Source organism: Ceratosolen solmsi, unplaced genomic scaffold (genome assembly GCF_000503995.2).
Source record: "Ceratosolen solmsi marchali unplaced genomic scaffold, CerSol_1.0 scaffold2, whole genome shotgun sequence".
In the NCBI taxonomy this organism is placed as follows: Eukaryota; Metazoa; Arthropoda; class Insecta; order Hymenoptera; family Agaonidae; genus Ceratosolen; species Ceratosolen solmsi.
In genome coordinates, this window is record NW_011948422.1 from 6303015 (window position 1) to 6324841 (window position 21827).

Here is a 21827-nt window from a genome sequence, read left to right on the forward strand (position 1 = left end):
TGATACTTTTTGTTGACTTATTTTCCTAAAAGTGTTAAATTAAAAGGATGGTTGATAAAAAAAATACTATAAAAATACTATGATTCTGTACGCTTTCATTTACTTTGATGATTCTTACATCACAGTGTCTGTCGAAAAAGAGGAATCGATGAAAGTGCTGACGCATACGGCCAGTTTCAATACAATTGAACTCTCTTATAGGAAACTACAGTTAAAAAAAAAAAAAAAAAAAAAAAAAAACACGTTGCTGCGAATTCCCTTAAAGATTATTAACATAATCGACCTGAAGATTATCTTCGTTATAACAAAGACGTATATTTCGAAAAAAATTTTATATCGCGATTATCATTACAACGCGCCTGTACAAGAGAATATTGTATCTATGGGTAGCAAGTCTGTGTAATTCTGCACGTATAACTGAAAGTAGACACACGCATGAGCGCGTACGTGTAGCGTGAATATTGCCCTCGTTTTATGTGTCTAATTACATTGTAAGGAAATCTTGCAGTTATATTTTTTTATGCTTTTCTAATTTAACTCGACTCGCTAAACGTGCCATATAATATACTTATATTTATATATCTCTATATAGTCAGTCAAGTTTCGACTGTAATTTCCCTTATAGAATTTTACACAAAATATGTCGGCTCAAACGTTATTTCGCTTCGCAATCACTTCAATTAATGACAGACACAATGAAATCTTACAGTGATACAGTAGAAAAATATAATTCCAGGTTGCTTTAACGAATGCAATGGTTACGATTTTCTTATTCTTTTTTAATTTCTCTTACGTGTATTCGTATGCATGCGCATGTGTACATTATATAAATGCTTAAACGTAATGAGAGAATTTTCTACCGAAGTAATAAAAATTATTGTTCAAAAATTTTCACAATCTAATAAAAGATATAACAATGATTAGACTAATAATTTGTAAATTATTGAACGCATAAACGGGAATAACAATTAGACGCTTAGTGCTGCAATATTAAACTACAGTGAAACTGATTTAATACTGTTGTGACATTGTCAACTCGAACCAAGTTCTTAATATCGATAATGGATTTCGAAATACTCCTCGTTACTACTTGTGAATAGGAGATTTTATGAGATTAATAATATTCTTTTAAATGTGTTATTCAAAATTTTCAAACTATTTAGCATTCTTGAACAATCCTTTAAAAACCAAGCTCATTTCTCTATAATCCACATCTTGTTACTTGTGTTAGTCAGATGTAATATAAAAAACAAAGGAACCCCTTAATCCAATATCTCCAAGAATGAATTACCTTTCTAGCGCGATTGCAATTATCTTAGGAAATTCAGGTCGACTATCGACCTTGATCCGATTACTTTGTCATAAACTCGTAAACGAGTGTTAATTCGTTCGCTATCTGCCTAATTACTATGGAATTGTTCTTCAACAATAGAAATTCATTAGACGACACTTTATACAATTATAAAAGGCTTGCATCCCACTTTCACACATTATTCGTATTAATGCAAAAAACAAAATAATACCCAACATCTTATTGGCATTGAGTACAAGAGCCTTTCAATATCCAGTATTTACCCCAACTTACAGAATCGAATCGTCAATTCTGTAATATTTACGTACCCACATAATGCTTCTTTCGATGTTAATTTATACATTCACGATTTTCCAAACAATAAAAATCTATTTCGCATAATTCGAGGGCAAAGGAAGTGAAGAGTATTGACAAAGATGAAAAATGTTTAAAGGGCCTACAAAAATTCGAAGAAGTTGGTTCGAAACTGATTGCAGTTCATTGAAAAATCGGAACATTTGTCCGAAATTAAATTCAATTATTTAATAATTAATTTTCAATAATAGCTTGTCAATTAAAAAAAAAATCATAAAATTTATACACAGAAAGTAATTATAATTTATAATTGTAACAGGTTTACAATATATAACAATAACACGATTACAGCTATTTCAGCTACAATTTCTATGATCATTAATTTATATATCCTACATTCAATTAACTTTATTTTTAAAAAATATATTAAAACCAATATAATGTTTAATAGCGATAAATTTTAAATCTAATAATGAATTACAAAATATATATTTCGACATTAAAGCGTGCATTTATTAATAAAGATAACCGTTGGTAATGTATGTTCTAAATAAATTCTCTATAAACAAAATTATTAAAAATATTTATATGTACTGGTATTAATGTATATATGTATACAGTGTGGCAAAAAAAAAAATAAAAATACTAATTAGATAAAAAAAACAGATTATAAACCTTTAAATTATAAAATGATCTTTCTCATTGATAATAATATATTAAAAAATAAAAAATTTGTATTCACTTTGTAAAATACTCGTTCAACTCTTCTTTTCAAGCTGATTATATTTTAGTTTCATTTTGAAGTGATTGCAGTTTTTACTTTTATTTAGGCATAACATCAAGTTAATCCATTAATAAGTAAATTTAAAATGTTTGGAAATTAACACGAAACTAAATGTTAATACGTTTAAAGGTATTATAACACTGATGTAACGAATAAAAAAGTGACATTCACATCCACTGAATTATCGATTGAGCGCGCGAGCAATTCAATGACGATAGCCCAGTTTTCCAAGAAAGTAGAAATATTCTTCACTCACGAGCATAAAGTAAATAGAAAGAATATTATTTCGTTCCCTTGATTGGCACGAACCACATTCGTATCGGTGATCCAACGCGAGTCGTCAGCAACTGCCGTGTAAAACAGTATCAAATCAGTTTATATAAAATATAATAATAATAATAATAATAATAATAATAATAATAATAATCTAAATGAAGCCATTAACAACGTCGTTGTAGCGCCAAAGCGTGTGTGCTCATCAGTAGAAAATTCTCCAGTGCGTCGAAGCGCATATATATTTATATATTTTCTCAATAATCAACTGACGATAGGGACGAGGGCGTGTACTATATTAGAGGAAAGGAAGAAAAATGAGGGTACGATAGACGTAGGAAAGATATCGTGTACTAAATAGACGAGAAGACATCGAGAAACGCGGGATTAAGAATAAAGAGGGTAGATGAGATAGAGAGATAGAGTGAGAGAGATACCGGGGAGGGATGGGCCGCGTTCAACGCGCCTCTCCCCATCGCGGATCAGCGAAGAAGGCGGGGCGCTAAGGCGGCAAGTGGGGAAGAATGTTCTCGGGCGATCGAGCCCCGGCCGCTACCGATGCCTCTTCCTCATTATTATTGTTAAGGAGGCCTGGGGAGTTGTTCCGAAGCGGTTGCGGCTGCTGATGATTTATCGCGGCTGCGACCGCCGCTTGCTGGGGCAGGTGATGGTGAAGGTGTTGATGATGATGTTGGTGGTGATTGCGCTGCTGCTGTTGCTGCTGCTGCTGCTGCTGCTGCTGCTGCTGCTGCTGATGTTGGTGCTGGTGCTGGTGCTGTTGTGCCACTACCGCTGCCGCCGCCACCGCTGCTACCGCTGCAGTCGCAGATGACGATGAGGATGATGGCAATGAAGGGGTGACTGTAACAGCGTTGCTGCTAGCGATCGCGCTTGCGCCCGTTTCGAGGCCAAGGCCAATCTCGAGCGGAGAGGATGCATTGTGGGGGTGTTCTACGGCTAGGGAGTCCATGGTTCCGCTGTTTACCGAAGTGGACGTTGGAGCCTCGGCTGTTGTCGTAACCGGCAACGTGGAGGCGCTCGTCGCGTTCACCCCAGCCCCGTCCCAGTTATCGAGGGTCGATTTGGGCTGCTGCTGCTGCTGCACCTGAGTCTGGACTTGTGGCTGCTGATCCTCGTTGCTCGCAGAGTTCGCGCTGGTCCTCTGCCGTTTCGCGTCACCGTACAGTAGACAATGAACGTTGGGCGAACTGCTGCGGTCACGTACACCTTCTTGCTCCTCCAGAAATCGGTCCATATAATCGCTAGAAACCAAAGTAATTTAAGATTAATTGACGATAGCACTCGCGATAATGACCAATGCAGGTCTTCTAATTAATTATGATAAAATTCTCCAAAATTTTAGTTATTTTAAGATAAAATTAATAGTCGATAGAACGCACGTCGTCAAGGCAGCATTAGATGAGAGGTGTTTTAATTCATTTATGGCTTAACTATTTCATCGATCCATTCGTCAATCAATTCATATGGCGAATTACATATTAATGTATAAGGCATATTCGTCAATTATTTTTGATGATCATTAAGTAATTATTGAAAAGAACATTTTCCATTTGTAAACGTTCTGCCGTGTGGTGTCACAGTTGATTTTTTTTTTTTTTTTTTTTTTTTTTTTTTTAAAAATTTTTTCGAAGACCATGGTAAGTAGAAACTTATAAAATTAATATCAACATTTTTATTATAATAATTAGATATATAGAATATATCTTTAAATCTAAAAAAAAAAATGTTCAAATGCATCGGTGCAAATATTTGCCATAAATCTTTTATTGGTTTACATTAAAAATTACTTAAAAAAATAAAAGATTGTTTATCGGGAAAATTCATTACACTCTTATAATAATTTCATTAACTGACGATTCAATATCTTTTTAATTAAATATAAAGATGACTTTTTAACTTACGTTATGCCAGGATGAAGTGCATACTTCTTCTTTTCCAGGCGAGCCTTGTAAGTGAATATATCATGCCTTTCAGTCTTCTTCCACAAGTAATAAAACTGCACGAGTTCACCAACAGACCTCGTTCTCACCTTTTCAATTGAGAATGAACACAAATATTATTCTTCCAATCGCCATTCAATAATTATCAACAATAAAAAAATAATTAAAACAAAAATAAGCAAATATATAAAATCGCTTAAAACGAATGCGACGATTAGTGTCTGAGCTTTAAAAAAGAAAAAGTGGAGGATAATTAACAGAAATGGATTTACTACAAGGCTCGTGTAAAAAATATTTATTCAATCGGATAAATGATACAGGTTTCGTGTCTGGTATTACAAAGCAGAAAGCTCGTCGTCCGAGATCACCTTATTTTTTTGAATGAGGTGAAAGTCCTTGCCATAGTTCCTCAGGCCGGTCTCGAAGTTATGGCACTCCTCCTCGGACCAGAGGCTGACCGACTCGGTGGCCGGCAGGGCGTTCATCCTACGCCTCCTAAGCGCCTCCTCGAGGTTGTAACCGCACTGCAACAGGAGGTAGAGCGCCTGCTCGTCGTCCCTTACGTGAATGCCGCTCGGCAACGATGTGCCCTTCACCACCGGCAGCTGCGCCCTATCGAGAAACTCCTCGACCTCGTCCTCATTCATGTGGCAAGGATCCCACAGCATCTTGTCTTCGTTTTCGTACGGCAACGCATCGTCGTACTTGCAGAGACCCTCGGGTATCGCCGCCTGGTAGTCGCTCCCAACCATAATCGTCTTTTTCCACTCTTCCTCGTCTGGACTGTAGTCGCAATCGTCCTCTTCCTCCTCGCTCTGGGGCCGTGAAACACTGCGCAGCAGCCGGGAGGAACCGCCACCACCGCCACCGCCACCGCCGCCACCCCCGACGACAACACCGCCGATAACACCAGGGTTGTCATCGACAGTCGCGCCCGGGGTATCGTTGGCGCTGTCCACGACGGAGGCAACGTCCGCAGCCACGATCTGGCCATCGGCGACGGTCGACCCGGACACATCCGCACCGTCCTCAATCTTCGAGTCCACGCTTGCTGCGGCGGTGCTAGAAATTTTAGAACATATATTGTTTAATATGCACGTAATAGGCAGTCGGACAGTTTAGTTGTTTATTTTTTATTTTTAATCTGTTTCCAGCAAATTAAAAATCTTATCGACATAATTGTTTATGTGCATATGAAAAGTTAAATTTTTTTTTATCGAAGCTTATGTGATGATTATACTTGATATAAATATACAGTAAGTATGGCAAACTAACCTCCGAAATATTTTAATTAAAAAATAAATATTCTTGGCCAGACGAACCATTGGATAATGTAAACATTTGTTGAAAATTATTTTTACAAAAAAACTAAGTATTGCCATGCGTAATCATTACAAATTAATTAAAATAATAAAAGCTTCTATGAATAAACATTTTTTATTTTATTATTAACACGAAATACTAATACGACATGCCAAATATATATTAAATTTATATCGAAACTTACTAAATTTAAGAAATTCACGTAAATTCTGATCAAAAGTTTTTAGATTACAATTTTTAAATATTTAATTAAATGCTTGAATATACCGAATACTATAATATACTCGCTTTTCACGCTTAAAATAAGCATTTTTATATACTTTTACACACAGTGTAGCTGTAGACTTATTATTTGAATATTAAACAGAAATCGGATACTAAAATACATATTTAATATTCGCAACCTACTTTCTTCTACCTCCTCCTTTGCATATTTAGAATATGAAAAATATATTTTCATATTCTCATCAATATACGGCGTACATACGTGTATGTTTACACGAAACTTGCACACGCGCGCATCTTTTACAATTAAATTCATTTTAATATTTAAATATCACCGAAAATATATTATGCAAATAAAATACATTTGCGTATTTTTTGTATCGATCTATTAATAACAATGTATCTAAAATGATCATATTACGCAAAATTTTATCATTCGTTTTGTGTTCTTTTTTTTTCAAGTATGCTTATGAAATAACATAGACGCATTAAGATTTTTAATAATGAACTGACAAATCAGTACAATTTATTAAAAAATGAATCAATGAAATTAAAACGTATATTATTACAAAACAATCGTTAGAGATTCGACAGCTTTTATCAAATTTTTGTCATATTTTTCATAATAAATTGATGAAAATTAAATTTGTTAAGCCACTGTATCTATAATATACTTTATATAATTATATATAATTATAATTAAAGAATGTCTGTCGTTATACATTTATATTAATTTCTTAACTTAATTTCGGAACATCATTATTCATTGAACATTAATAAAATTCTTATTAATAGATGGTTTTGATTAAAATATCGTTTTAGCAAAACTTTAACTATTGCAAATTAATAACAACATAATATAATACAAAAAACGCATTAGTACATAAAATAACTTCAATATTTCTATGAGATTTTTATTGTTATATCTGTTACAATTTAAATCTTATGTAAGCAGATTATATATTGTTTATTTTTCCATTTTTTTCATTAATCTTTTTTTCTAAATTTAATATCTTTAATATTAATGATACATTTTATTGATGTACAAGATAAATTTTTTATAATTATTAATAAAAATGAACATTCTTTTAAACTAATTATATATATATATATATATATATATATATATATATATATAGTCCCTTTTTGAGTTAAAAAAATATTTTTTATCTAATCTGTGATTGATATTAAAATGATGACTAGTATAAGTAAATCCTTTTCAATCCATTTATTTATTCCTTTGCTCGGAAAAATTATTTTCATCAAAGTGTTTATCAAGTGACAGTATTTATGATTTACAAATTTAAGCTTATATTTGAACTGACATAAATAGTTTAATAATATACTAATAAGCTTTAAGAAAAAGAGTTTCAGGTAGGAGTCTTATTTGCACTGTTAGCTAATTAGAAATAAACAAATATTATAAATTTCATAAAATTCAAGTTTAATTCATACTTATAACATTGTAGCGTACTGGCAAATGGTAATAGTCATAATTATAAGCCAGTTCAAATAAAAAAATACAAAGTTAATATAGATAAATATAAAAGCATTAAATATCAAGTCTAATAATCAAAATAAGTTGTAATATCTTTCTTTGATAATTAAATTTTTAATGAAAATATAAATTATACAATACATAAATTACAATTGAAAATTATCTCTATCGCGACCACTCTATATTCTAAATAAATATTTTTAAATTATGTTCCGTTAAATAACTTTTAAATCGATATTGAAATTTGATTAAACGAAGAACATGTAATTTAAATTACTATTTATATTACTTTGGAGAGGTTAAATTATGGTTACATTGATATAAAAAAAACAAACAACAAAAAATAACAAAAAGATTTTAGACTAAATTAAATTATTTTAAATATTATAAGATAATTTTACAACTATGTATTTATATAATAAAAAATAATTCCTTTTTGTCATTAGCTGAGCTATCTATAGTCTTTATGTATAAATACAGTAAGAATTTATTGAAGGTTTGTATAGAATATCTATTATAAATTATGATTTGTATAGTTCGTTAGATTTTAATTTAAATTACTAAATAATAAATTATTATGCAATTTAAAAGCATTAAGCCAATATTTATTTATCTATATAAAATTCAAAAAATTTCATACTGTGCATTGATGCTGAGTGTGAGAGTAGCAGATTCACTGCTTCTAGTAGGATCGCCAGCTTTCATAGATGACAATCTCTTAACATTTGCACAATTTTCCTCTCCTTTCACCATTTCAGTATAGAACTGTTTGAGATCAGGTTCATAACTAGCTGGATCGTCGTCATCCTCGTCTTCATCATCTTCTTCCTCCTCGTCTTCTTCCTCTTCATCTTCATCCTCATCCTCAGCCTTGTTTGGATCCTGACAAGACATGTCACCGTAGCCATACATTACAAGGAGATCTTTCAATGGCATATCACTTTCCTGAAAGAAAATGGAGCTTTTGAAAGAATTTTCTTTATTTTTTTGGAACAATAGATGTCTTCAAAATGTAATCGATTATTATTTACTGGATGTTTGAAGATATTTCTATGAGATCATGTAGCTTGAAGTTGAAAATTGAAGAACTTGAATTATTTAGCTAGAAAGAAATCCAACTACAAGTTTGAAGGACAATAAGCAGGTGTAGGTAAAATAAACATTTTATATTCTCTTATGGATATCAGTTAAATTTCAAGTATTATTTGAAGATAATAAATCGTAGTTAAAGAAAAAAAAATTTTTTTTTTTAAATAATATAATTATTTGAAACGTCATATCAAGGCTAATAAAGATAATAGATAAGGCTTTTATAGGTATAGGTTTACTAGATACTTTGACAATAAAATAATCTTGAAATTAAAATAACCTTTCTAATACTTTGTTAATTGAAAATGATTTAGTTTCTTTTTACTTTTGACAAGAAGTAATAAAATGATGACATGAAAAATTTCAACGAAGACAAGTAACCTAACTCACAAAACATATTACATTATTTTACATCAAAAACAATGTTATTAAATAACGATGTATTACCTTCTGAAGATGCGACAGTTCATTGTGAGTGTCCTCGCTACCTTCTAAGGCTTCCTCTTCGTCTAAAGTGCGTTCATCGTCATAATCATTCACCATAATACCTGTAGCTGGACCCATCTCGTAGTCCCGGTCAGCTCTACAACGTTTGGAGCGTCGAGACTCATCCCGACTCATCGTTCGCTAGCCTATGGTATTATAATAAGAAAAAAATACTTTGCATAAGGAAATATAGCCGAGGAACGTGAATCCCTCCCAAAAGTCATAAACATAATCATACCACTTTACACTCTGTCTGAAAACAGTTGGTTCAAGGAAGTTGGGTAGCTTTGGAGAAGCTACTATAGCATCACAGTACAAGTTCTGCCAAATTATGAGATAACAATAGCATCCTAACCACAAACATCAGGAGTTCACAAAGTGATTCGCGGCGACGTTGTTATCGTCGTCGTCGCGTCATCTTGCCGCGGTGTAGCGTCAACAAAGCCAACCAAAAGCCCAATGTCTAACCTCGAAGAGGCGGGTATCTCGAGGAGCCGCCAAGCGTATATCCTTACACGACAACAGCTTGTCGCAACAATGAGTGCATTACTTGTGTAACCGTCGAGACTCGGCTCGTCTCATGATTCAAGCAGCAACATCCAACGATCCGTTTTCCTAAGATATTACTCACGGCTGCTTTGCGCTTCTTTCTTCGAATATAATAAAGCTGATACTCCGTCCGATATCCGCACCAATCCGCACAATAGTTAAACAACTGGAGGCTGCGCCGCTTCTACGATGCGCGCGCGATTTCCGTGAGCTTTTTTCTTGTCCGATGACCGGTGAGGCTGACGGTTAAAATATGCTGACGATTATGTGACAAGGAACGTAAATACGTAAATATGAAAACGATTTTTAAAAGTCAGCCAACTTGTTTCCCTCCCAATGCATTATCTTTTTCTAAATAGGCTACACTTTTTAATACTACAAAAAGCACATCCATCCACGAACATTAATATTTTGTAATTAAAAGTTATTACTACTCTAATTTCTTCGATATTTTCATTAATGTCCTGTGTACATGTTTATACATTCGTGTGGGAGGGCGCGGGCGCGCGCGCGCGCATACATATTCATATGTAGATATATGCATCACAATTTATTTTTATGCACTTTTCCCATATTCCATTAAATCTAAGTGGCAACTCCAAATAAAACGTAATATATATATATATATATATATATATATATATACTGTTTGTCGACATTTTATATTTATAATTTCAGAATAATCAACGGTAATCCAGCTTTATTGGATTGACGTACATTTCGACGGCGAGACACAAATCGAAAAATAAAACTCTATTGTCGGTTTTATAAGAGCGTAGGTGTGCGTTCGCGTGTTCGTGTTCGTATACATGGGCAAATAGGCTATTGGTGTGTGTGCGTGTGATCAATAGCAAATTAATTGAAATGACATATTTACTCATTTGTCGTACATCCTCAACGAATGAGATGATTTTTTTTTATTTGTTTAATGAAAATTAATATATGAAAAGGGAAAAGTAACATTTGTCTGGGAATATACACGATACTACACATCCTTCGGTTCCTGACTACGGATACATACATTTTCGGTCGAATAGTATATATAATGTGTGATAATTTCACGCCACAAAATATTTTTATATTATACACACACACACACACACATTTATATATATATATATATATATATATATGCATATATAAAATGCGTTAGGGCAGTCGGTCGGTAGCCATCAGTCACGGTGTTAAACCGTATTTTTTGGCCTACCAGCGTATCCAGTGGCGACTTGTCTAAGCTTCTTTATTTCCCCGATGTAAATATCGTGCGCGGGTTGGGAGGAGGTGAACAGACCGGCTTTAACCCGATAGCTTAATAAAAATAGCAGCCTGGCGCCAGAAGACACAGAGATAAACCAAGTTAAGTAGCATTGGTCGTGGCGCTAGCGCTAGAACAGCTAGGACGAGTAACACGTGACGGGTGACCAGTAACTAGTGACCAATGACAGGGATCGATCGCTGACCACCAGGTACCAATGACGATCAAGGCTCGTCCAAGCCTACGTATACAGAAAGAGAAGAAACGAGGTTCCGTCGGTAATCCGTCGGTTCATCAGCCAACATCGGCCACGATTCTGCTTGGGAAAGAGGAGGGGGATTGCGTAGGAGGTGGATTTTATTCGTAGTCTAGCTGGTGTTGGTTACCTGGTAGCCGAGCTTAATGAAAAGCATTTATTTTGGTATCCGACACACCCATTCTAGTTAGTTGATTAGTCAGCTTTCTTTCTGCTCGTGCTCTGCAGGTTAACATTAAGTATATGAATTTTCCCGAGCCCTGCCATTAACGTCCCCCTTATCCCATTATAATTCTGCCCATTTTTGCAAAATAGTCGGAGCATGCTTAAAAATCCTCTTGACCCTCTTGTTGGATGACTCTGCTCTCGATTCTAATTGTCCGAGCTCTGTCCATCATTGTCTACCATTTAATTTCTGCACGATTTTCTTCTTATTTTGTCTGCTAGATGAACTGTTTTCTTCGAACGCTATTGTTTGGATTTTTCTATTACATATCGAATGGTGTTATTTTTATTCCTCCTCTCCCTGTTTAATAATTACTACATTAGCGTCACTGTTCACTCATCTTCTTTTGGTTAATTTTACCTTGGGCATTACATGCGCATGAATCAGCGTTTATAACTATTGGCATTTCCTAAGGATCGGTGTTACGTTGATAGCAATAATCGTTTATTTAAATTACTTGAAACAAATAGACTTTAAATAAATTGTTTTTATAAAAGAAAAAAAGTAATATCCTCCTTCACATTCGAAAATATTATTTGATTACTATATTTTTTGAGATTACTCATAATTATACTTTCACTTGCTTATGCCACATAAAATAATATTCTTTATCATAATTTATTTTAATATTTTTAATATTTCGTGCACGTACATTAAACCAATTTGTCCTCATTTTTAATTCTCATATCCTTACTTACTAATTTCTATTTTTCTAACAATACTCATAGGAAAATACTTGTTTCAATGCATGATTTTCCCCAGTGACATTGTACTCTTGATAAAAATTAAATATAACTTTCATTATAAACCAGTCCTTATTGTAGTGTATTTTTAATATAGAGCCATAAGATTTTTCAGAACCAAACGATAATTTATTTCAGTCAGAAGGTTTTCGTGTGCACTCCAGAAAATATGACACCAAGTTAAAATTTTAAATTCTTAATGGCTGATATATATATATATATATATATATATTTATTTATTTATTTATTTATTTATTTATTTATTTATTTCATGTAATAGAAAAAATACATTCAAAGTTTTTGATGAAATCAGAATAATGTAATACAACTACATTTTCAATATATTTAACAGCACATCAATTGTTATATATTGAAATTAGCAGATAACTATGAATCATTATAGTACGATTGATTATAAACATGAAAAATTTTAAGCTTACAGATCTTATACATTCAAACAAAAATTGATGTTAATGTTAAATAAAAAATCGTAACCTGTACTATTTTAACAATAAAACCTGAGATACGAAAATTGTTAAATTGTACGTAAAATGGATAGAAATTTGAATTTCATTCAATGTAACAATACAAAAACTGATTTTTAAGTCTAATAAAATAAACCTCTGTCCAATAAAAAGTGAACTTATCTATTAACAAATCTTAGTATTCTTTAAACGAATTTATAATAATTTATATGAATGTATTTCTAAAAAATATTAGTTTTATAAAAGAGATACCAAATTTTCATAACCACCTTTCGTAATTGTCTAGTTAAAACACTGAATTGATGAACATCGATTATATCCATTATATTTTTCTATATAGAATTTCTCATCTACAACATAATAAAAATAAATAGACAATAATATATAATGTTTAAAATAAAACAAACGTCATCGAATCGAAGTTTTCATCATATTTTTGATCCTTCAAAGCAAGCCAAAACTTTTTTAAAATTGGTTACTTTTATAATTTTACTTCTCAATTTATAAATCATAAAATTTTATCAATAATACTTCACTCGATTCAAGTTCTTTATAATTTTGATTTTTTAAGCAAGATATAAAAAATTAAGTGTTATTACAAGTTATTGATGAGAAAAGTTTTAATGAATATGTAATTGATTTAAAAATATCATTTAAGGATATCCATAAGATTTTACTGAGCAAATAAAATTACTCTCCTTTTTAATCAAATTTTATTTTTATTCTACTTAATAATTACAATTGTAATTGTTTACAAAATTACAATTATAATTAATAAATGGTGAAGGCCAGTTCTTTATATGAATTCATTTTGATATGAATTACTGCGAAAGCTATAAAGTGCCTTTGTTTTGGTTTATAATAACATATTTACATTTATAATAGATATATTTTTTGTTATATATGCATCTTAAAGCGAATAAAATGATTATAGTTAGTTTATACAAAATACATACATTAGTTGATAAACTAAAATGCTTTATCTCACCAAAATTGATCTTTATTATTTTGGAATGCAATTTAATTACTTTTTTTCACTTCAAAAACAATGACTATATTTTGTTCATAATATCTCAAAACGCTGATATAATTTTTTTAACAACATGAAAAAGAAATTTCTATGACTTATCAGAAAAAATAAGTGTATGAAACTTAGCGATTTAAATAATATTTACAACAATTATATTGTAACAAGAAGACAACAAATTTGTTGGTTAAAATTGAGACCGAAAACTTGTCTCAAAATTAAGCGACAAGATTATTCGAAGACAATAAACTAGTCTTTTGTCTTCATTTGCATACGAAATACGTCAAAGATTAATCGAATCTCCGCTCATTGATATATAATATAACTTTTCTTTCTTTTATACGAGAATACTTAAACGGAGTTCAATGATTCATTTACCCGTCTTTCTCTACTTTATACGATGCAACGTCAATTATTAAAGAAAGAAAAATTATTTAAATTCTCTTTTTCTTTGAAAAACAAATGTTGTAATACTTCTTTGTAGATACGATCTATGAAGATCAGCTTAGTTTGAAGAATTTCCCATTTTGACTTTTGAAGTCTGTAAAATTAAACCAAGCCTTAATCAAAGAATTTATATTAAATAAATTATTGGAATAAATGAAAATATATGGCAAATATATGATGAAAATCAATATTTTCATTATTCTATTATACAATTTAATATATGTTTTGAGTGTAACATTAAGAAAAATGTTAAAACTTACCATATAAATGCCAACAATAAGTCCAAAGAGACCAATGGCAGAGCCGAATATTTCGACAATAAGTATCTTTACGAAAAGAGCTGAGTTTGCTGCATCTGATAGAGCTGCACCAGAACCAACAATTCCAACTGCAATTCCACAGAATAGATTTACGAAGCCTACAGCCACACCAGCACCAAACATAAGATGCCCTGCCATATAGTTCTGAGCTTTAAGTTGAATAGATTCCTCTAACTTATCATCACTGAACTCTTCGAGCATACCAGAAAGTACAATGGCTGTGATAAGACCATATATAGCAACGGCTTCACAGAAGATAACAGAAATTAAGTTTTTAGTCTTAATTCGAGGTGCCTTTACACCACCACCAATAATGGAGACTCCCGTTGTATGAATACCTCTGTAATAAAATATTTTCTATTTAATTTAACGCTATATATTATATAAGTACATAAATTACTATTAAGTTATTACATAATGAAGAATTTCTAAAGCCTAATCAATGAATCGATACATACAAATATTTTATATAATTTTACACAAAATTATATAAAATAGTCAATGAAATTAATTCTTAAAATAATCAAAAATCGGATATTGAAATATACCTAATTACATGATCTTACTGCCAAAAATATATTCTAATTATTTTTATTACATAATATGACATTTTTATATTATTCAAACATAATAGAAACTATCGAATTTGCATAAAGTTATTATGATAAATGTCGATGTAAGTTTTAGAAAAGATTAATTTTATTTACTTAAAAATGTTTAAGGCTTAATCATAATTCTGATTTTTCATAGAAATTCAAAATATGAACTTACAAAGCTGCACCAACAACAGAAAGTGCAACGGTGAGACCAATACCAAGAGTAGCCCACATGTACGGGGAACTACTTTCAAGAAACCTGTTAAAAAAAAAAAATAGATGATTACACAATATTAGAATGTTATCAAATAATCAAATGTTCAGGGTACACAAGCACGCTAAAATATTTTCAATAATTACAATAGCCTTGACGGACATTCAACCTACATTGTTAATTCAAATATAAAAATTTCATTCATTATTACTTACCATCCAATACTGACACGTTCTCCTTTACCAGTGAAAACATGATAAAGAACTGAAAATAAAATTAATCGTTCAGTAATGTAATCTCAAGTAAAATAGAAAAGACGATGTGCAGAAAACACTCGATACATTCTAATTATTCTGAATCAAAACAATTGAGTAATACAAAGAAATTTAGGCTCACGTAGGCGCACGATTAAAAAGTTCAGCAATAAAACACAAAATCAAATAAATTAATAATGAAAATAAGTACAAACCTAAAATAAGAATCGTCGTCGAAGCGAGGCTGGCGAAGGTGGTGCTAAGTACGTATCTAAGTTTCATGGTTTCGAGATGATCCTCCTGTAGCTTGAAAAATTATCAAAAATTACCGAAGGTGCCTTTATTTACCCCCCTAAACAAGGCCACTAAATCCTTAATGATCTTTTAATCAAAGATTTTCGTCCGATACCGCACGGGTGTGAAATTACCACCACCGCGATATACAACCGTCGCTGTCATGTGACGACCTGACGACCATCATAGCATGCAATAGCTCTCGAGCGAGTAATACCAACATTTCAAATGCACCCAAACACTCCTCTTTACTCCAGAATATTTGACACCTACAAGACATGTCATTGCCAACCATTAAAATTTTTACGCTAATATTTAAATCAAAAGTTATCGGTTTCTTCTTGCACTCCCATTCGCCGTTTTCCAGAAAATATAGGAATTTAACGAACGTAAGAAAATTATATTATACGCTTCCTTCAAATTTCACAAATTATTCAAAATAAATAATTAAAAATAATTCAATCCATTTTTAATGGTTAATCAATTGTTAAAGACGATCAAATTATTGTGTACTATTTGTGCATTTGTCAAGTATATTATTTAACGATATTTAAACGTCGAATATGTTATATAAACGAATTGATTTTTCTATAATTTGGTCTAGCATATTCTTTCGAGATATTAATATTCAATGAAATTTCATAATTAAATGTATAAACATTTTGCATAATAAGCTTTTCAAATTTGTAATTTTATTGATTAATTTATCGATTAAATTTTTTTTTTTATTTCAATTGAATACGTATTTTTAAATGTGTATCATTATGATTCATTAACCGATGTTTCTTCGGATATTTATTAATATTTTTTTTGCAGAGCTAAACTGAAGTCGAGTGTACTAGAGCAGAGAAAAATTAGCAGAGCATAGAATTTAATTAAAAAACTCTTTCTTCGGCGTATCAAGCATTCTAATATCTTGGTTTCATTAAAAAAAAACTCTAGATACTTCAGCAAAAAGTATTACCAAAATCGAAAAATACTTTCCTTATCCGTAATATTATTATTTCAAACAATTAATAAATAATATATTTGTAGCAAATTATTAATTTATAAAATTTAATTTTTAAATATTCAAACATCTGAATATTTGATGAATTTTAAATATTCAAACATCTGAAATTTTTGCAATTACAATTTCAGTCCATAATTTGAAAACTCCGCTCAAATTGGCATTCGTTTGTACTTAAAAATAATATTTTAAATTATGTATTTTTAAACAGAAATAAGCGTCATTAAAATTTATATGTAAAAATTAAAGTGTTAACGAACAATCGAAATAAATTTAAAATATTGAAATAAATCCTAACGTTTTTATTAATGCAATAATCAGCGATATTATACCATTTCAACATATAAATTTCAACATATAAAATGAATAAAATCACTTGTTTAAAGTAACATCATAAACATTGCACCAACATAAAAAAGAGGAAGTATAAAGTATTTAGTAATCTTTTATTAGAAGCATCCATTGTAAAAAATGTTTTCCTGTTTTCAACTTTATAATATTATATCGTTGAAAATATCCTTTTCCATTTTATCTTAAACAATATAAATTTTGTAGTTTATAAACAAATTTGTATATTAATCTTTTATGTTGTTACAAATATTATTGTGTAATACGAAAATATTAAATACTTTATTTTATATAATACAGTAAAAACTATAGTATAACAATTTAATATTTTAATATGAAATACCTTTAAGAGTTGTATATTTTCCATTTTATTAATTTCATGCTTAAAGAAATTATTAGAAGTATTAATATAAATTTATCAACTGATGATGTCATCAAACAGAATATTTTATTATTTAAAATAAACAAATCACATTTACTTTTTTTTAAAACATTAAACTTAATAATATAATAATTTTAATTAGTGGATTTTTCCCCTTTATTTTTATAGAAATTCAATCGCGTTTGAAACAAAAACATGTATGTAATAAGTTTTATCATTTTCAGTTTATGATTTGTTAATATGATTATATCAACTTTATTTTCCAAGATATTATAAAACAGTTCATTCTTATTAATAAGGATTTTGTCTTTTATTTATATACAGAACCTTTAGTCATAATATAAATTAATTCAAATGACTAATTTTAGAAAATAAGATTAATTACCACAGATTTGAACATTTTTTCTTCGTTAAATTAAAGAGCCGCTAACCATTACTTTCTAAATTTTTCATACGATTTACAATATTTACCTTTAGAAACATTTATATATAAAAAAAATGCACGTGTAAAGAAGTTAAAATTAAAAGAAATATTAGAAATTAAAGTATACAACTATAAAAACATATGCATTATGGCAGATACAGTGTGAGACATTGGAATTTTAATTCTGATGTGTCATCTTCAGTAAATCTGAAGTGCAAAATTTAGATAGCAATAGATTTTGAAACCTCAAAATTAAAATATTTTTGCTTCAATATATCAGCATAATAATAGAGCTTTGAATAATTTACAGCAAAAATTTAAATGTAAAATAAATTTTACAAAATGATAATCAACGCAACTTTTTATGTTTTATAATCATTAGAAAATACAGATGTACATAAATTTCATGATTTGAATATCTTTAGATGTATGGATAACATTTTTTAAATCAAGTTATTATTATAATATATATTACTTAAAACAAATTCCTGGCATTAAATTTGTGTTTTTTTATTTTATGATATTACACAATTTTTTATATAACAGTATTTTTATAATAAATAAATATTTTCTATTATATTTTATATGTCTTGTATGCAGTACTAATCTATAAAAATTAATTATTTAATACGATTTGTGAAAACACGTAATCAGCTACTATATAATTCTTCATTTTATATATAGAATTGTGGGCAAAAATAAATAATACTTATAATACAAAAAGATAATATAAAATTTGAAAATGAAACAATACCATTAGCAATCTTTTAGGAATGTATACCAATCTCTATTAATGCTTTCTGTTTATTTAATTTTGATAAATTTAGTAAGGTTTATTCGTCAAAACTACTATAAGAATAAATAAAGATATATATATATATATAAATGAAGTTTTAACTAATTCAAGTAACAATAGGCTTAATAATAAAAAAAAAACGGTTTTGAGATTTGATTCTTCTTTGAGATAATCCTTTCATACACTAAAGAATATTTATTATATTGCAACATTCATTTATAAAAAATCAATCGGTCTTGACCTTGATTAAAGATGAAAATAAATAAACTACAATTTGTAACCTCGCGAAGATTTTTCGTGATAGTTTATATTGAAACCCGATAACACCTGACTTCTCAAATGAATCAGGTTCATTAATAAGTTTTGCACATTTTTCAACTTCTCCTAAATATATATTTTAACTTGAAGATAAATTAATAGCCTTTTTCAATGATAATACCAATGTGTAGCATTAATACAGTTTAATATTATAAAAGATAAAAGATATTTTAAGTGTAATTTTTCACTTTAATACAATTCAGTTCGAAATGTTCAACGCTTTAAAGATATTATATGAATAAAAAGTCATAAAAATTTTTGTAATGTATTTGTAAGTTATAGCATATTTAAATGTTTTCATATTGATAATCATAAATTGGATATTTTATAAATAACGAAGATATTTTCTTAACATCAATTTGAAATATTATTTTTACTCCGTGAAACTGATTATTTACTGCGGTAAACTATTAAGTTTAATTTATCGTTTAAATTTTTTACATTATTAAACACTTTGAATTGTCTAGACATTCTAACTTGATATTGAATAACTATTATTCTTCTACGTCGACTAGATAATTTAAAGGGAAATTAAACAATATTCCTCGTGCTTTAAGTTTCATTATAATAAATTACTCTTTTATAATATTCATACTTCTATTTTCATCAATTTTCAAATAAATTACAAATTTAATCTATCATTGGTTATCGCGAAAAATTTAAATCTTTATTCTTAAAAAATAGAGTATGCAAGATATTCATGTAACATAATAATGAAAAGTCATTTGTATAAATGTATATAACTTCATCTGATAAATACATGTATTGTTTTAATTATTTTTAAATATAAACCATTATATTTATAACTTTTAAATGATTTTTTTACTAAAAATAAAAATACTATGTTTTCTGTTATAAATATAAAATTAATCGATATTATTTATTAAATAATGATTTTAATACGTTATATGAAGTGATTCGGGTTTTTCTTCTATTGAATCGTCTTATAAGAATATTCAATTCATACAAAAATTGCCTAAACTAATGTCTTTAACAATAAGAAAATGGTGATTTTTTTGTTTAATAAAAGTAACACAAGTAATTGATTCAGAATGTTTAACCATTGATAAATATAAAATTCATCCTATTAATCTATCATTGAAGATTCGTGTAATTCACTATAGTCGTTTGTATAAAATATTTATTCTATTTTATAAATCTATTATAGTATATAATAATTTTTCTAAATAAATTAATTACTATTAAAAATATTAATTAAAGGCGCTTCATTTGACTAAGATAATTTAATAATAATGTAATTGTTGTTAAAGGTTAAAAGAATTTTATCATAAAAACGCAACGATAAATATTTTTCTTGAAACTGTCGTAGTTACATTATGATTTACTGAATCTAGTTACACTATAAAATAGGATTATACGATATAATTAAAAGTAAGAAGCGATTAAAAAGTACATTCTTTTAAAATATGAAAGAGGAGTATGAAATATGAAAGAAAAGTAATAATTCGAACCATTACTATTTAGTTTTTTCTTGCAATTCCAAGTGTTCATGCGGAACATTTAGTTTATTTGCATAAGTCTATGGCATACGTATCACATACGATTATGTGGTCAGGTGACTCAACATACAAAATGGCCAATCAAATTGAACTCTCGTTCAATAAACTATATCATTAACCTGCCTTGATGAAAATTCGTTGGATATTGAATGACTTATTTTTATGCCATTGTAATTTACACGCGCGCGCGCGCGCACACACACACATCCATTATAATTCTGTCGTGGAGAGCAATAAGCTGAGAAATTATCGTCTCGATTATAAATTATGAGGTATTATTTTGCTTTAAATACCTTTTAGAAAACAAACTTGATAGAATTGAAAACTTTGTAAATATATTGCTAAGTTGCCGGAAAATCTAGAGGAAAATCATTGATGTGAATTCGCGTTACGCGCGCTTCCCTAACGGTGTATATATGTAAGTCGTGTAGTGCGTATACAACCACTCGCTATGCCATTTTAACTGTCTTTTTCTTATTCTCTCTCTCTCTCTCTCTCTCTCTCTCTCTCTCTCTCTCTGTTCCGCATTCGGGGGCGTGTAATGTATACTGTGCAGTAAATGATGGACACGTTGGGTGTCATCGACGACGGTTACAATTCCGTCTCACTTCGAATCATTGTCCAAATGACCCTATTACTCTTTCTAAATGTTATACGTAATCCAAATAGCGTACCGATGCACTGATAGAACTTTTTGAAACGGTCATTTTAACAGAAGCAGCTAGCTCTTTATTTATTTTGAATTATACGTGACGCAAAATTGGCCTGTAAAGGTATGTTCGCGAAGCAGTGTAAGCGGGTTATTAAAGAGGACAGATTTTCATTTGATACGATATTATAAGAGAAAGACGGGATATTAGTAGCGAACATGAGAGAAAGAGAGACGATGGGAGTTTTATGCATGCAGTGGGACGACGTATAAGTTAGAAAGAAGAAAGAAGGAACAAGTGTCGTAAAGAGAGAGAGAGAGAGAGAGAGAGAGAGAGAGAGACAGTATTGCTTGACGATGGTTAAGGGAGAGGGAGGAAGGAAGGTAAAGCAGCAGTACCTCGAAAGTAGAGAAAAGAGAGGGAGAGAGCAGGAGATGATTAAAGTCGGTAACTAGTTTTAGGAATCGTG

The 21827-nt window shown here is 30.0% G+C and overlaps 2 protein-coding genes and 1 long non-coding RNA gene across 3 annotated transcripts; 1 reads left to right on the plus strand and 2 right to left on the minus strand.

Moving 5' to 3' along the window:
* Window positions 1-1155: 1155 nt before the first annotated feature.
* On the minus strand, window positions 1156-10141 carry LOC105362051 (mesoderm induction early response protein 1). The gene is made up of 7 exons (XM_011499376.1): window positions 9484-10141; window positions 9207-9391; window positions 8311-8615; window positions 4993-5686; window positions 4586-4713; window positions 3419-3925; window positions 1156-1201 (listed from the first exon to the last, which is right to left on the minus strand). Exons 2-7 carry the CDS (start codon window positions 9378-9380, stop codon window positions 1156-1158), a joined length of 1854 nt encoding a protein of 617 aa, XP_011497678.1. The 5' UTR covers window positions 9381-9391; window positions 9484-10141.
* A 3679-nt stretch (window positions 10142-13820) lies between these two features.
* Window positions 13821-15909, minus strand: LOC105361924 (V-type proton ATPase 21 kDa proteolipid subunit). Its single transcript, XM_011499232.1, has 5 exons — window positions 15833-15909; window positions 15579-15627; window positions 15325-15408; window positions 14494-14893; window positions 13821-14327 (listed from the first exon to the last, which is right to left on the minus strand). Exons 1-5 carry the CDS (start codon window positions 15897-15899, stop codon window positions 14292-14294), a joined length of 636 nt encoding a protein of 211 aa, XP_011497534.1. The 5' UTR covers window positions 15900-15909; the 3' UTR covers window positions 13821-14291.
* Window positions 15910-16205: 296 nt separating this feature from the next.
* On the plus strand, window positions 16206-16788 carry LOC105361925 (uncharacterized). The gene is made up of 2 exons (XR_912859.1): window positions 16206-16300; window positions 16728-16788. It is a non-coding gene; the product is annotated as an uncharacterized LOC105361925 (long non-coding RNA).
* The last annotated feature ends 5039 nt before the right edge of the window (window positions 16789-21827 follow it).